This window comes from Talpa europaea (genome assembly GCF_964194135.1).
Source record: "Talpa europaea genome assembly, chromosome: 3".
In the NCBI taxonomy this organism is placed as follows: Eukaryota; Metazoa; Chordata; class Mammalia; order Eulipotyphla; family Talpidae; genus Talpa; species Talpa europaea.
Genome location: NC_140069.1, coordinates 134585067 through 134599519, shown reverse-complemented (window position 1 = coordinate 134599519; position 14453 = coordinate 134585067). Strand labels below are relative to the sequence as shown.

The window sequence follows — 14453 nt, the reverse complement described above, 5'->3', positions numbered from 1 at the left end:
CCTGTTTCAAAGGCCAAAACCTCATTTTGAAACAAAGAATAATTTAGCCTTCAGTGTTGAAAATGACATCTCTTACAGTGAATCCATTCATGAAATACCCAAGTCTGCAAAATACTATGCTAAATATCACAGAGAGACATATGGAGTATCAGGCAGTCTTTCCCTGAGCTTGTAACTTATTTGCGGAGCTAAAAGTATTTTAAGATATCTTTCAAGTTAATGAGGAAGACAACAGTCTATTTGTTCCACTACATGTCCAAACCTTCAGCCTTTATAGACTCTCCCTGTTCTCAAGCCTCTACCCCATGAAGCTTCCTCTGATGTTCCAGCTGGAAGTAATCTCTCCTTTGTGGCCCACTTTTACTTCCTACCTTGTATTTGTTGTTTATGCCTACATTTTTGTGCTGCTAGACTATTTCCTGCCTGAAAGAATGTGGGCACACATCTTTAATTCCTAGCACTCTAAGCACAGTGTCTCACATCAGTGAAAGAATGAATGGTACAGAAAACAAAAGAGTTGGGGCCTCCCTGGTGGTGCAAGGCGTTAAGCACCTCACTATGAAGCAATCCTCAGCCTCTACAGCACGAGTTCAATCCCCAGCCAGCCAGAGAGCAACCCACATGGCGTAGCAGACCTCTCCTGTCTTGCCCACTGCTCCCCTCAGCAGTGTACTTTGGTCAGTCTGCCTATTCTGTTCCCCACTCTGTCTCTGGTGAATCCTCTCACCCCCCGTATCTCTGGCCTGTACCCCAGCTCTTGCATGCATAAATAAATTAAAAACAACAACAACGGAAGAGTTGCTCAGAGGTACAAGAAGAGAGGAGAAGGTCCCTTTAGACTGAGGCAAACTACTCTTATTGGAGAGCTGTGAGACCCTTTAGCAGTTTTAGGTACTTAAGACATTTTATTTCAGCCATAATTGGCAAGTTACTTGCCAGGCATTCTTGCACTAGTTAGTGCATGAAGGTTGGTCACCAACAACACAGGTAATCCCCTCACTTTTGATTTCTGCCATTCAAGAATGTTTCCTCTACCTGGAGTTCCCTTCCTTGATCTTTGGCTGGCACCTTCTTTTCTCCCATTAAGCATCATTTCCTCAGTGACGCCTCCTTTCCTAGCCACTCCATCTAAATAACACTCCTCCATAGCATAGTGCCCTGTTTTCAAACCAGTATTGGTTTATTATTTATCTTATCCTGTTAGGTTGTAAGCTCCACCAGAGCAGGGACTTGGTTGCATGTGTGTGTGAGCATATACAACTTCCTAAAACAGTAACCTGGTATATAATAAGGGTTCAAATAATTTGTTGAAATGAGTGGATTAATCACGCCCAGTACTATTTCACAGGAGAGTTTTTTAGGGAAATGACAGCTTACAGGAGATGAAGTGACAAGAACATAAACTCAAGAGGTTGATTAAATGGATTTCTTTTGGTTTTTTTTTTTTTTTTTTGGTAAAAATGTCTCATGGCAGGCTGCCTGGAATATCTGATGTAATGATGTATTTTCTTAAACTACATTCACATTTTAGAATTGTACATAACAAAATACTACAAGATGGTTCCAATTACAATAAAGTAAATTGGACTTTAGTTTAACTAATACTTTTACTGTTGACCAGAAAAGCTTTGTGGAAGAGGTTTGCTGAGTCTCAGGAACCTCATTTCTCAGATTTTTAATAACTATAGAATTACAGTTCACATACATAAAAATCACACATTTAAGGTGTATATATAACTTGATAGTTTTTTAATTTAATATATTCTGATATATACAACCATTACCACAGTTTTAGAACATTTTCATTACCTCAAAAAGATTCTTTAGCCAACACCCTTCTTGTTCTTCTATTCCCCCTCCCCCAGACCTAGGCAGCCACTAATTACTTTTTATCTCTATAGATTTGCCTATTCCAGACATTTTGCATAAATGGAATTTTTTGGTGACTGACTTTTTTTACTTCATGTTTTCAAAATGCATGTGGAAACATGTATCAGTGATTTGTTCCTTTTATGGCCAAGTAATATTCCATTGTATGGATTAGATAACACCCATTTGCCAGTTGATAGACATTTGGTTGTTTCCACCTTTTGGCTATCATGAATAATACCTCTGTAAGTATCCATGCACACATTTTCATGTGGGCATAGATTTTCATTTCTCTGGGTACAGACCTGGGGATGGAATTGCTGGGTTATAGGGTAACTCTTTGTTTAAACATTTGTGGAACTGTTTTCCAAAGTAGTTGTACCATTTTACAACAGGAATATAAGTTTCAGAACAGACTTCAGAGCAGAAGGCCAACATGACTAAGGTTTCATCCCATCTATAAAATGTTACAGTATGTTCTTATATTACCTTCCAAAGCATTTAGTGAGTAACAAGAGTTAAACCACATTGGTCAAAGTGAACTCTTACTTCTGTATCACATGTGTATGAGTATAATGAAGTATTCCATCATATAAGAACATGGGCACACTAACATTACAGGTAAGTGCAGAAATAATATTGTTAAGTATAATAAAAAATATAGCCTGCAGAGGAGAATTATTTTGACATTTTGTTCAAACCCCAACTATTTCTCAAGAAAATTCAACATTTCTTTCATGGAGAGTTTTAGGAGCAAGTAAATACAATTTATATAAAACTACTGATAGAAATGGTTGGTTCAAATATCTTAGAAGTTTCTTTTTGTCTTATCTGATCTGCAGAGATGAACTGAATTTTTATTACAAACTGCTCAAGCCCTTGGCATTGAAGGTTGATAATTGGTGAATTCTGAATCACTCAATTTCCTATAGTGATTTTTAAGAGAATCTTCATTCAAAGGACAAAAATATCTGCTATAATATGGAACAAGTAGGAGAAAGTTGGCTTATTAAAACAAATAATAACTGAAAAGCAAAAGGCTTATTAGCCTGAGCACTAAAATTTGTTTCAGCCTCTCAGCTGTATAATATGGTAAGAAGCAGAGAATTCCATGTGAAATTTCCTGCAGTTAACTGCCCCAGGGCATGCTCTGTACAATGAGTATCCATATTTATAACAGCAATTCCCAGTTGAACGTTCAGATTTATACTGGTAACCAGATTTGTAGTAAATTTAGTGTATTAGTACTCCCCTTATTTCCCTTCCCCATGCAGAATTGATTTGGGTAGTTCATTTGATGTATTGTTTCTATTCGCATCCTGTTAGCCTTTGCCAAAAATACATGCAGTTTGTTCCTTCAGAAAGCTCAAAATTGGTATAATTGTAGCTTAATCACCCAGTAATTTTTAATTTTATATTATTTAACCTTGCAGGAGAGCTAATTATTGTGTGTAATATGGTTAATTTTGTAAAGATGCTTGTCATCAGTATGAAGTTATACATCCAGGATGAAGTTACTGTTATTCTCATGACATTAAAAGGAAAGTAGCAGATGCCATCACAAAATTGATTCATTTTGGCTTCCTGTATGATAGCATCTTTTTTTTTTTTTTTAATATCCCTTCCTGCTCTTCCAGACAGCAAAGATAAAAGCTCTGGGAAACTTAAAATGCAGCCAACGGGATCTAGATTTCAGTTTCAAAAGCAACTGTACTTTTAAAAAGCAGTGGAAAAGAAAGTTCATTAATCTATACATAGCTTGTTAAGCTCCTCTTCTGTTTTCCAGGATTTTTTTTAACATTGCCTTTTTTTTTAAAGATTTATTTATCTATCTATCTATCTATCTATCTATCTATCTATCTATCTATCTATTTATTTAAGCACTGGGTACAGTCAGAAGCGCGGGAGGGTGAGAGAATTCACCAGAGCCAGAGCGGGGAGCAGAGCAGGCAGAAGGACTGAAGTACACTGCTGAGGGGAGCAGCGGGCGGCAGGAGAGGTCTGCGCGCCATGTGGGACCCTCCTCCGGTGGCCGGGGAGCAGCCGGGGATCGAACCGGCACTGCAGAGGCTGCAGGCAGCTTGGCAACCCAGCGCTCAACCGCTGTGCTACCAGGGAGGCCCCCCCTGTTTTCTTTTTATTCCAAAATATATTTTATCCATAGTAGCCTTTCACTCCACACTCTTGGAAGGTTGGGTACCTGCCCTGCAACACGGCTTTAATTCCCCACGCCCTTGCCCTTGCATACTTGACCCCTGCAAATTGTGGTTCTCTCTCCAACTTTCTTTGTAGTCATTTCTCCACTGACTTAATTATTTTGTGGATTAAGCTGTGGACAAGGTAGAAGAAAACTTTCTTATAAAATGGGAGTTTACAGTTTTAATTTCACCCTTAGGGTTGCTAGCCTTATTTTGTCTTATTTTGTTGATGATAGAGTAAAAAGATCAACATTTGGGAAATTACTGGTGTTGTCTGGGAGTCCATAACAGAGATGAAATTGGCTACAACCAAAGGAGTGTTTCAGGGACTCTGAGATTAGGATGGGACAAGAGAGAGAAAGTTTCTTTAACCAAGTGCTCAGAAACATTTTAGAGCATAAATTATATTTGATAGTATGATGCCTAATGAATTTAAGCTGTTAGATGAATTTAAACTTTCTTGTATTAGAAATAGTTATTCCATCCCTCTTTTCAGTCAGGTAACTTGGGAACCTCTCCAAACAATCCACATTTTGGCTTAATTAATTGTGTCTTAAAATAATGCTTTCTGTTGCCTTAGTGTATGCTAATTATGTTTCTAGATGTTTCTAGACATCTTCACATTGACATTTTAACTATCCTAGTTACACATAGGATATACATGTGTGTGTATATATATCAACTATGCATACACACAAACACACACAACACTGTAGTCAACAACTGCTGTCTGAACAGGCATGAGAACTTAGTATTGATCCATCCACGCTGGAATCAGACATCATCTTGCCTGTGAAACAGCAGGATGTCATTAGGAATCTCATAGACAGTTTCTTTACAGTATAGCAGGAGACGAGTCAGCTGTAGTAAAGAAGAAATATGCTGAGTTTCAGACTTGATATCTTCAACAGCGCTAACTCCATGATCCGCCTCCTTTGTCTCTTGGAAATACTCAGATGGGGTGTTGCTATATGGTCCAAGAATTTATTTAGCTATGTCCAGAAATAGGAGGTCCTTTTAGGTTGAAGAGCATAGCAGAAATTCATGAAAGAACATCACATTCACATTGACTGGTGGTCGACATTAGAACCACGGAGTGAGTGGTCCAGACTTTATGAGTTGTGGGAGAGGAGCCCTTGTCCCTGAAAGACAGTCACCGCTGTGTGCCACTTCCTTGGAGCTCTACTTTCAGGGCTCAGTTGTGAGGCTATGGACAAGCAACCCTCATCTGTTTTCCCTTCGTTTGCTTGTGGTGACTGGCATAGGTAGTCTCTCCCCAGGCATGGTCGCTTATCTTGTAATTGCATAAAGTTATCTTGTTATTTTCTGACATTAAATTAGTCTGACACTAAATTAGTCTAGTAACCAAAAACTTTAATAATGAGTTTTAGTATGACTGTAAGAAAACCCAACAACTAGCTCATTATATATTAACTGCCCTCATTTCTGTAAGGTTAATAACAAATCGTATTACCATGTTTTAGCTTGTGATCTTTTAAGGTAAGCAGGGTCATGCCAGGTTGGAAAGAGGATGAATAACCTCTAAAGAACACCTAAGTGAGGTGAGAGGTGTCTTGAGATTGACATGACAATAGGGCAGTGTTTTGGGTGAACAAGAGTTGTCTTCATTCTGGTGTATGAAGTAGCTTTCTTCTATAGCTCTCTACAGTTTAAATACATTGGGGGAAGGAGCTGTCATTAGGCCATGGATGGGAGTTGATTTTCTTTTCTGTTCAGAATGCTTTAAATCATTCCATGTTACATAACTGCACTACTCTGGTTGGTGACCTGGCACTTAGCAGAATGTACCTGATAATCCTCAGTACTAATTCTCCAGTGCCCTGCCTACATCTCTCACATTTCCTTTCCCACATATAACAAAAATACTTGTATTTAGCTTGACATTTAAAAACTCTAATGATAGTGAGAATATCATGATATTGCAAAAATTCCTTGAATAGGGGGCCTTCCCCGGTGGTGCAGCGGTTGAGCGCTGGGTTGCGAAGCTGCCCGCAGCCTCTGCAGCGCCGGTTCGATCCCCGGCTGCTCCCCAGCCACCGGAGGAGGGTCCCACATGGCGCGCAGACCTCTCCTGCCGCCCGCTGCTCCCCTCAGCAGTGTATTTCGGTCCTTCTGCCTGCCTGCTCTGCTCCCCGCTTTGGCTCTGGTGAATTCCCTCACCCTCCCACGCTTCTGACTGTACCCAGTGCTTGTATAACTAACTAACTAAATAAATAAATCTTTAAAAAAAAATTCCTTGAATAACTATTGTTAGTAGTTCCTACTAAATATCTTTTTTTTTTTTTTGAGAGAGAGAGAGAGATTTGAGGAGAGATGTTTTATTTTTTGCCTTCATGATCCTCTTCGTAAGACCTTATTCTGTCTTTAAAAGAACCCATGGACTAACAGAGAAAGTATAAATCTGATGAGTTCAGACCTTTTGCACGTTTTGTCCACACAGAAGACTCTTTCAATTAGTAATTATATCTAGAATCTATCCTCCGGCATATTGGTGACTGGATATCTCATTCCACTAGCAGCATGTCACCATTTGGTAAACTAAATATAGCAAAACAAGCCTTGTGGCTGGCTGGTCCTGTGCCAGGGTACCACAGGAAGTTCTTGGTGGTCTGCTTCAGCTAGCCACATAGGTTTTTTCCTCAGATTAGTTACTTAAGAGATGGTTATTTAAAAAAAAAAAATTTTTTTTTTCCAAGTCTGCCTGCTTTTCTGAGGGCATGCCTCCTGATTAGCTTTATTTATGTTCTCCTCAAGGGCATGTCTCTGCTCAGGGCCCTCTGCTTACCAGCCCTTCTCATGAATAACTAGTTGCTTGAGCATATGCAGTGCTGATCCACTAGTTGAGGTCTATAGGTTTCTGACTCCTTTTTGAGGATAAAATTTCTCTGTTTTTGGTGTTCAGAATGTAAGCAGGAGAAAGTTAAATTTAAAAACTTAAATCCATTGTTAATATTATAGTTTCTTAGGAGCTGCCTAACGAATAGGAAAGTAATGATTTATTAATTAGGCCAAAATTATTAAATAATGGAAGAAAACCTGGAAATTTTATTTGCCCTCTTTCTGATTTTTAAAATGGGACTGTATGTATTTACATATAGTAGATTCTCACTCCTCCCCCCAAAAAAACCCTTGAATAAATGGGATTTTATTTTGAACACAAATTCATGACTCGCTTAATAATTCATGATTAATTACAACTCCTTATAAATTGAGCAAAAACCAATAAATGGGGGCCTCCCCTGGTGGTACAGCAGTTGAGTGCTGGGCTGCGAAGCTGCCTGTAGCCTCTGCAGTGCCAGTTCGATCCCCGGCCGCCGGAGAGGGTCCCACATGGCGCGCAGACCTCTCCTGCCACACCCGCTGCTCCCGTCAGCAGTGTATTTCCTTGTCAGTCTGCCTGTTCTGTTCCCCGCTCTGGCTCTGGTGAGTTCTCTCACCCTCCTGCACTTCTGACTGTACACAGTGCTTGTATAAATAAATAAATAAATCTTTTTTTTTAAAATAAAAGATTTATTTATTTATATCCTTTAAAAAAATAAAAGATTTATTTATTTATACAAGTACAGGGGTACAGGCCAGAGGCGTGGGAGGGTGAGAGGCTTCACCAGAGACAGAGTGAGGAGCAGAACAGGCAGACGGACCGAAGACACTCCTGAGGAGAGCAGTGGGCGAGGCAGGAGAGGTCTGCTGCACCATGTGGGAATCTCCCTGGCCAGCCGGGAAGCGAACCTGTGCTGCAGAGGCTGTGGACAGCTTCATAGCACTGCGCTCAACCCCCTGTGCCACTGGGGAAGTCCAAGATTTATTTATTTATGCATATAAGAACTGGGGTACAGGCCAGAGGTGTGGGGGTGAGAGGATTCACCAGAGACAGAGTGGGGAACACAATAGGCAGATAGACTGAAATATACTGCTGAGGGGAGCAGTGGGCGAGTAGTCAGGAGAGGTCTAATATGCCACTTGGGTCGCTCCCTGGCCGGGGGTCAAACTCGTGCTGCAGTGGCTGCGAGCAGCTTCATAGGTTGCGTCTTAATCTCTTATGCCACCAGGGAGGCCCATCAATCCTGCTTTCTATTGAGTTACAGAACAGAGTATTTCTGGATAATGAAGAGTTTTGAAGGAAAATAAGAGGAATTTGCTGTTGATGAGAAATGACCCGAATAATTGTTTCAAACTTTTTCTGATTACAAAGGCAAGAATTTGGAGCCTGAAAGAGCCATCCAGGAGATGGTTGCCCCAATCCAAGGTTTACATGATATATTGGGCTTGGCGTAATTATATGCCAGAGGAAATAGAAGAGGAACTCGAGTTATTTCATTAGGGCAAATAGCTGGCAAATCTGGGAGACAGACTGAATACATGGAAAAAGGAAGAACACTTAAGGCCCTGTAGAGTTTCAGAGCTTAGGAAGAAGGTTGTTACAGTTTGGTGTTAGGGGGAGGGAATAGGTTTTCAGGGAATTAATTTTAGGCATGTCAAGTCTGATAAGACTAGTAATTTAAAGGACCAATATTAAAGATTTGTTATTTTTCTTTAAAATTATGACGACAGGCTTTCTAAGTGTATGAAGCTAATTCTTAAAAAACATACCACAGAATTCACACTGCTGTGCAAGTGACTTGTGTCTTTTCAGACAAATTTTCTGGTGTATTCCTTGTTTGTTTGACTCTAAAAATAAGGACCCTGGCAACTAGGTAGTGGGGACAAGGAGTAGGTCATATAGAAGGGGGGAGGGCTAGGTGGCGTTTGAGAAGAGAGGAATTTCTTAAGTGGTTCTTGATGCTTGGTCATGGTGGTGGTTTCTGAGTTACAGCATTTGGTGTTAAATCTGAAAAACAAGTGAAGATCACGCAGGTTAAAGTCTTGGAGATGACTACCTGCTTGGTAATTGTGGTTCTTGGTGGGACTGACCATGTCAAGCTTGGGGCGTCTGCAGGGTTTTAATCAAGATAGCAACATGCTTTACAAAAAATTCCATTTTAATGTTCAAAGGAAATAGAGGAAGAAGAAATAACTTAGGGTCACTAGTTCATAAACAGCCAAGAATAAAACATGAGACCCGTGATTCATCCCCTCCTATGTTTTCTCCTTTAAGCCTTGTACCGTCTGAGTCACCTGGAGTAGGGTGGCTTTACTTTAAGAATTGGTGCATATTTTTTTTTTCATTGTGATTCATATTACTCAACCCTTATTCCTGGAGGGATACATGTAGCTGAAATTCCTACTCTAAGAAGTTGTCATATTTATATTAATATTTTAGTCTAGTCCTTTGCTGTTTGAAGTCTATTTTATAGTCATTGTTAGTAATATGTCAATTCTTCCTTGTAAGGAACTGCAGTATTATACTTCTCTTTTTGCAGATGAAGAAATTGAGATGCAGAGAGGAAGAGACCTGCCCAAGGTTAAAAAGCAAGTCAGTGGAAGGCCTGAGATTAGACTTTGGTCTTCTAGGTTTTTCATCTGTTGTTCATCACTAAGGAGCCAGCTTCCCTCTTGGTAGAGATAGTTCAGCCTAATGGAATTTGTTTTACCCGGTGTCCATTGTTTTAGGTGATATCCATCACTACCCGTTCTACTCTAAAGCAGCCCCTAAAGCCCTCCTAAAATGGATTACTTTTTCCTATCTGTAGCTTGGAATACCTGCACCTGGAGGAAGTGATAGTGACATCAGTGTGCGGAAGAGAATACCGAAAAGCTCAGGGTAGGCAACGCAACTAAACTAGAGCCTTTTCAGCAGTTTTGCTGCTGAGACCTGACTTTTCTTGAGCCAAAGAAACCACAAGCAAATCGCCCTCTTCCCACTGGGCCTTGGGGTATCCTAGAGGATGTATAGGGTAGGTGATGTTTTCCGGCCGTGCATTTCTGCACATACATACATCACCTATTTCCTACATCATAATCCCTAGCATAGGTATGAGACCTCAGCATGCAGATTTGGGAAAGGAGGAAAAAAAAATCTATGAGTAATTCTCATGGACAAAAGGCAGTAACCCGAGCTATAGGCCAGTAGTCAATGTTGCTGCTTTTGATGAGAGGTCAGTTTGTCATTTGAGTTTCTTTAAAAATTAAATATGAATATATATCATTAGTTTATGTACCTAAAACAAGGTATGTGGTGATATTATTAACGTCAATGCCATAGGATGAGGCTGAAAAATCAGTCCTCCTAGGGACTGAGTTTTGATGAGTGCTGATTTAGTCCATGGTAAAGGTAAGAGCTCTTTACTCATATAGAATACCTCTTGGGGACCTTGGAACTTTTAAAAATTGAGGCCGCTAATGGAGCCAGCTGACTCTAATCTCTAGATTTGGTAACCCTGTGTCTAGCTCTCCCTTTCAAAAAGTTTCGAAGGTGGTTTCTTTACAAAGATCTTTAAACAGATGTTACTATTAACAACTCTAGGGAAATTGTTCATTCGGATGGGTTTTTCCAAAGACAAATCTCTATTTCATTCTTGATTTACAGTTTAGGTTTCTACTGCCAGCATATTTATCTTGAAAGATGATTTTGTGCATGTGTACACACCGGAGAGACGTTCCTTTGGGGTGGACCCTTTTGGCAGCGGTCGCACTATTGGCCACTTTTGGGAATGCTGGACTACTTTGAAATGGCCAGTGCCACAGCATCCTGGCCTTCCAGAGTTGTCATCTCATCCAAAACTAGGCTGCATGCTTGTCCCTTTCCACACTTCCGGTTTGCAGGTGTGACTCAGTGCATCTGTAAAATGGATCAGAAGTATGTTATGTTAATGCAGGAAGACAGCAGACACGGAAAGGAAGGTCCATTGAGGGTTCTTTTTATTTGGAACAAATACTTAGGCAGAGCCAATTACTGGTAGCTTAAGAAACTCAAATGTAGTAGGAAAAGGTATTGCGTCTCTTCCTGGAACTCATGAAACAACTAGTTATGAAATGTCTGCAGTATTTCTTGAGTCCTGAAGCACTTCTGAACATTAAGAGAATAAAGCCCATATATTTTTAAGGTTTTCACTGTTTGATAGGAACATTCAGCTGCTCGTCTTTCTGAGCGGCACCTGTAACGACGATGTGGCAGGAGAAGCCTCCAGTTCTCTGTGTACAGGTGTCTGAAGGGCTGTAGACTACTTCCTGAGGTTGAGCTACTTGAAAACAAGGACACTGCCTCTCTGAACTGCCGAGCAGTTCAGCCACGGTAACACCCTGGCATTCTGAGACGCCTTTTCTGGCCTTGAACTTGTAAGAAAGGAAAATATTGAGGGCAGAGTCTATCTCTGAGGGTCCATAGTTTTGATGAGAAATGCAGGGAGATTGCGCCATGCTGAAAGCTGAGACAGTCATTCCATCCATGAGCACAGGCAGCGCAGTGGGTGAGCCCAAGTTGCTTTCTATGCCTCAGTATCCCCATGTGTGAAACGGAGTCAGTCACAGTGGTACCTGCCTCACTGGCTGGTGACACTGCGTGTGCATGTGAAATGTAAAGCGCCTAGCTCGAGTGAGTGCTAGTTGTTGCGGCTGCCATTACTGTTGCTATTGTTCATGTTACTGTAATTCTTACTGTTCAGTTTGCAAGAACTTCTATACCTCTTGTTTTTTCTTTGTTTGCTTACTTTTTGGCACTTCCTCCTACCACCTTAATAATCCATCCACCTAAGGAAAGAGAGAAGGAAAAATTTCTTCAGACTTTTCTTGTTTTATTAAGTAGTTCAAGCATATACAAAAGTTGACAGGACAGTTATAGGAAAATACAATTTTTAAAGGTAAGAAAGTAGTCATTTGAAATGTGAATAATAGAAGTTACAGCTTGTTGTCTTGACTTCTTAAATATTCTTATGCCTGCCTGCTATACCGTTGTAATTCTAGAGAACATACCATTTTATGATCTTCTCCACCCAGCATTACAACCATAATATTGTTCTGCAACCCTTAGTTTTCCATGCTTTTGCGTCATGAATAATTACTGGTTTGTTGAATATACTGCCTCTCTTAAAAAAGAAAAATAGTGAAAATCTTACTATAGGTGGTAAGGGTTATCTTAGATTTTTTTTTTTAAAAAGATTTATGCATATAAGAACTGGGGCACAGGACAGAGAGGTATGGGGGGTGAGAGGACTCACCAGAGACAGAGTGGGGAGCAGGACCAGCAGATTGACTGAGATACACTGCTGAGGGCAGTGGGTGAGCCAGGAGAGGTCTCCTGCGCCATGTGGGTAGCTCCCTGGCTGGGGATCAAACTCGTGCTGCAGAGAGCCTCATAGGTTGTGTCTTAACCTCTTGCGCCACCAGGGAGACCCTAGATTATCTCTATTTTTGCCTTTTTGATTAGAAAACTCAGCATTTGTATTCTGTAATGTGGCTCTTTAGGAAGTTAGCCTTAAAGAAGGTGAAACGCCAGTCCATGTAATAATACTAAGTCCATTACTTGGGGTTAACGGTGAAGCCACCGTGTGTCAGTATATGGGGCACATGAGGCCAGGGCTATGCAGCTGTCACATGCCCTCCCGTTTATGCTCTCTAGTCCTGGGCTCTCCAGTATGGGATCTGCTGGCCACATGCTGTTCCTTAAGCTTAATGCAAATATAAACTTAATGTAATCAGAATTAAATAAGATGAAAAATTCAGTTCCTCAGTCATACCAGCCAGCTTTCACATACTCAGTAGCCATGTGTGGCCGCTGTCCTGGGCAGTGCGGATACACAACATTTTTATTCTTGCAGAAATTTCTGCTGAGTAGTTTAGCCCTAGATTATTTTTTCACTGCTCAGTTTCTTAATGCTACGGTGACAAGGAAGAACCACCTCTAGCGTTTGGCAAGCTTTGGCTACTTGTATTTGTACGCAGTGTTATTAGAACTCAGCCACACCCATTTGTTCACCTATGATCTGTAGCTGCTTTTGTGTTGCAGCAGCAGTGACAAGAGAGACTGAACATGGCTCACAGAGCCCAAAGGATGGCCCATGTGCTGTATCAGGATGCTTGGGCCAGTGAAAGACCACATACCTGATGTGGTCCCTGTCTCTAGCCAAGGTGTGTCGTAGGCTATACAGCATAGGTTCATGTGAGGACAAAACTGCCTGATGCTGCATTTTGCAGCACTCAAACCCGTCATTAAGCAGCACATGGCTGTATCTACCCTGGCCCTTCTCTCTAAACCAGGTTTCTCAACCTCAGAATTGTAGACATTCTGGACCAGGCAATTACTTGTTGTGAAGGGTTTTCCTGTACATCGTAGGAGGCAGCATCCCTGGCCCCTCTTCCCTAGGGCTCGATGTGCGGCCTGACCCCTTCGCTACCCAGCTGTGACAACCAGATATTTCTCCAGACACTGCCAGCTCTTCCCTGGGAAGCAAAATCACCTGTGATTGAGAACCACTAACCTAAAGTGATTGACTTTACAAAGCATTTATAATACTGCATAAGACTGTTCACTCTAAAACAAATTCCATTAAAAGCAGGGTAAATGAAACAGTTTTTAGGTAGCACTCCCTCCAGAAACATGATAGCATGACTGTGCTGGGGCAGAGATATGGAAGTGCTCAGGCGCCAAAGCCCAGTGTCTGCTGACTGGACGACCAGACAGAAGGGGCAGGGCAGCAGCTCTGAGGCTGCGGGGACACGTGGTTTATTTTACACCTGGGCGTTCAGGGCTGCTGCCTTTGTCAAACACCAGGACCACAGGGTGGTGGTGGTTTTGTGCTGTGTGTCAGCACCTTGAGCTGAATGTGGCAAGAAGGGTATTAATAAATATCTATTAAAATGATGATCAATGAATGTAGTAAATTGGTGACTTCCCTTGCAAATTTTAAGTTATCCATATAGGTTCCTGCCCTTACTATCAGAATAATTGAAAAAAATGGTTTTATTTACCTCTAATTAAATGTCATTTAATTAATTAAATGTCAGGGTCTGTAAAATTGTTTAGTTCTTTTAAGATCTGGGACTTGTACTTTTCAGAGTAGGGTTTTCAAACTTAAGAAAATGACTAAGTTGAGAAATCAACTGCTCATTTTGTGGACATGCAGAGTGCTGTAGGGTGTTGGGACACAGATTTTAATAAACCATGTAGTCATTCCAAATTCTCAGTTTAGAAAATGGAATGAATTAGAATTGGTACAATTACCTTTCAAAATGAATATCAGGTATATCTTTACGTGGTTCTTCAATACAATTGAAGCATAATTGTATTTTTAAAAATTGTGTTGAACGGAATATGTACTGTAAGTCACATGTAATGGAGCACACTTTCACAAAAAAATATGCATGTGGCTAAATATTTAGCACGGTAAGGAGTTTTGATGATTGAATTCATATGAAATTTAGGTGAACTTGTTTTTTCTGTTTATGATGTATTTCTGTTTGTTTTTTCAGATCTTACCAATATATTTGAGT

At 40.6% G+C, this 14453-nt stretch overlaps 1 protein-coding gene across 2 annotated transcripts in view; it reads left to right on the top strand.

Moving 5' to 3' along the window:
- The window catches only part of UBE2H (ubiquitin conjugating enzyme E2 H), a gene marked incomplete at both ends in the record, with an annotated part of 93295 nt that overhangs the window by 74546 nt on the left and 4296 nt on the right, over window positions 1–14453 (top strand). For both annotated transcript variants that reach the window (XM_084230076.1, XM_084230075.1), the window contains one exon: window positions 14433–14453. This exon is cut by the window's right edge and continues 108 nt beyond it. In XM_084230076.1, coding sequence (XP_084086202.1) covers window positions 14433–14453 — 21 coding nt within the window. The remainder of the gene's footprint in view (window positions 1–14432) is intronic.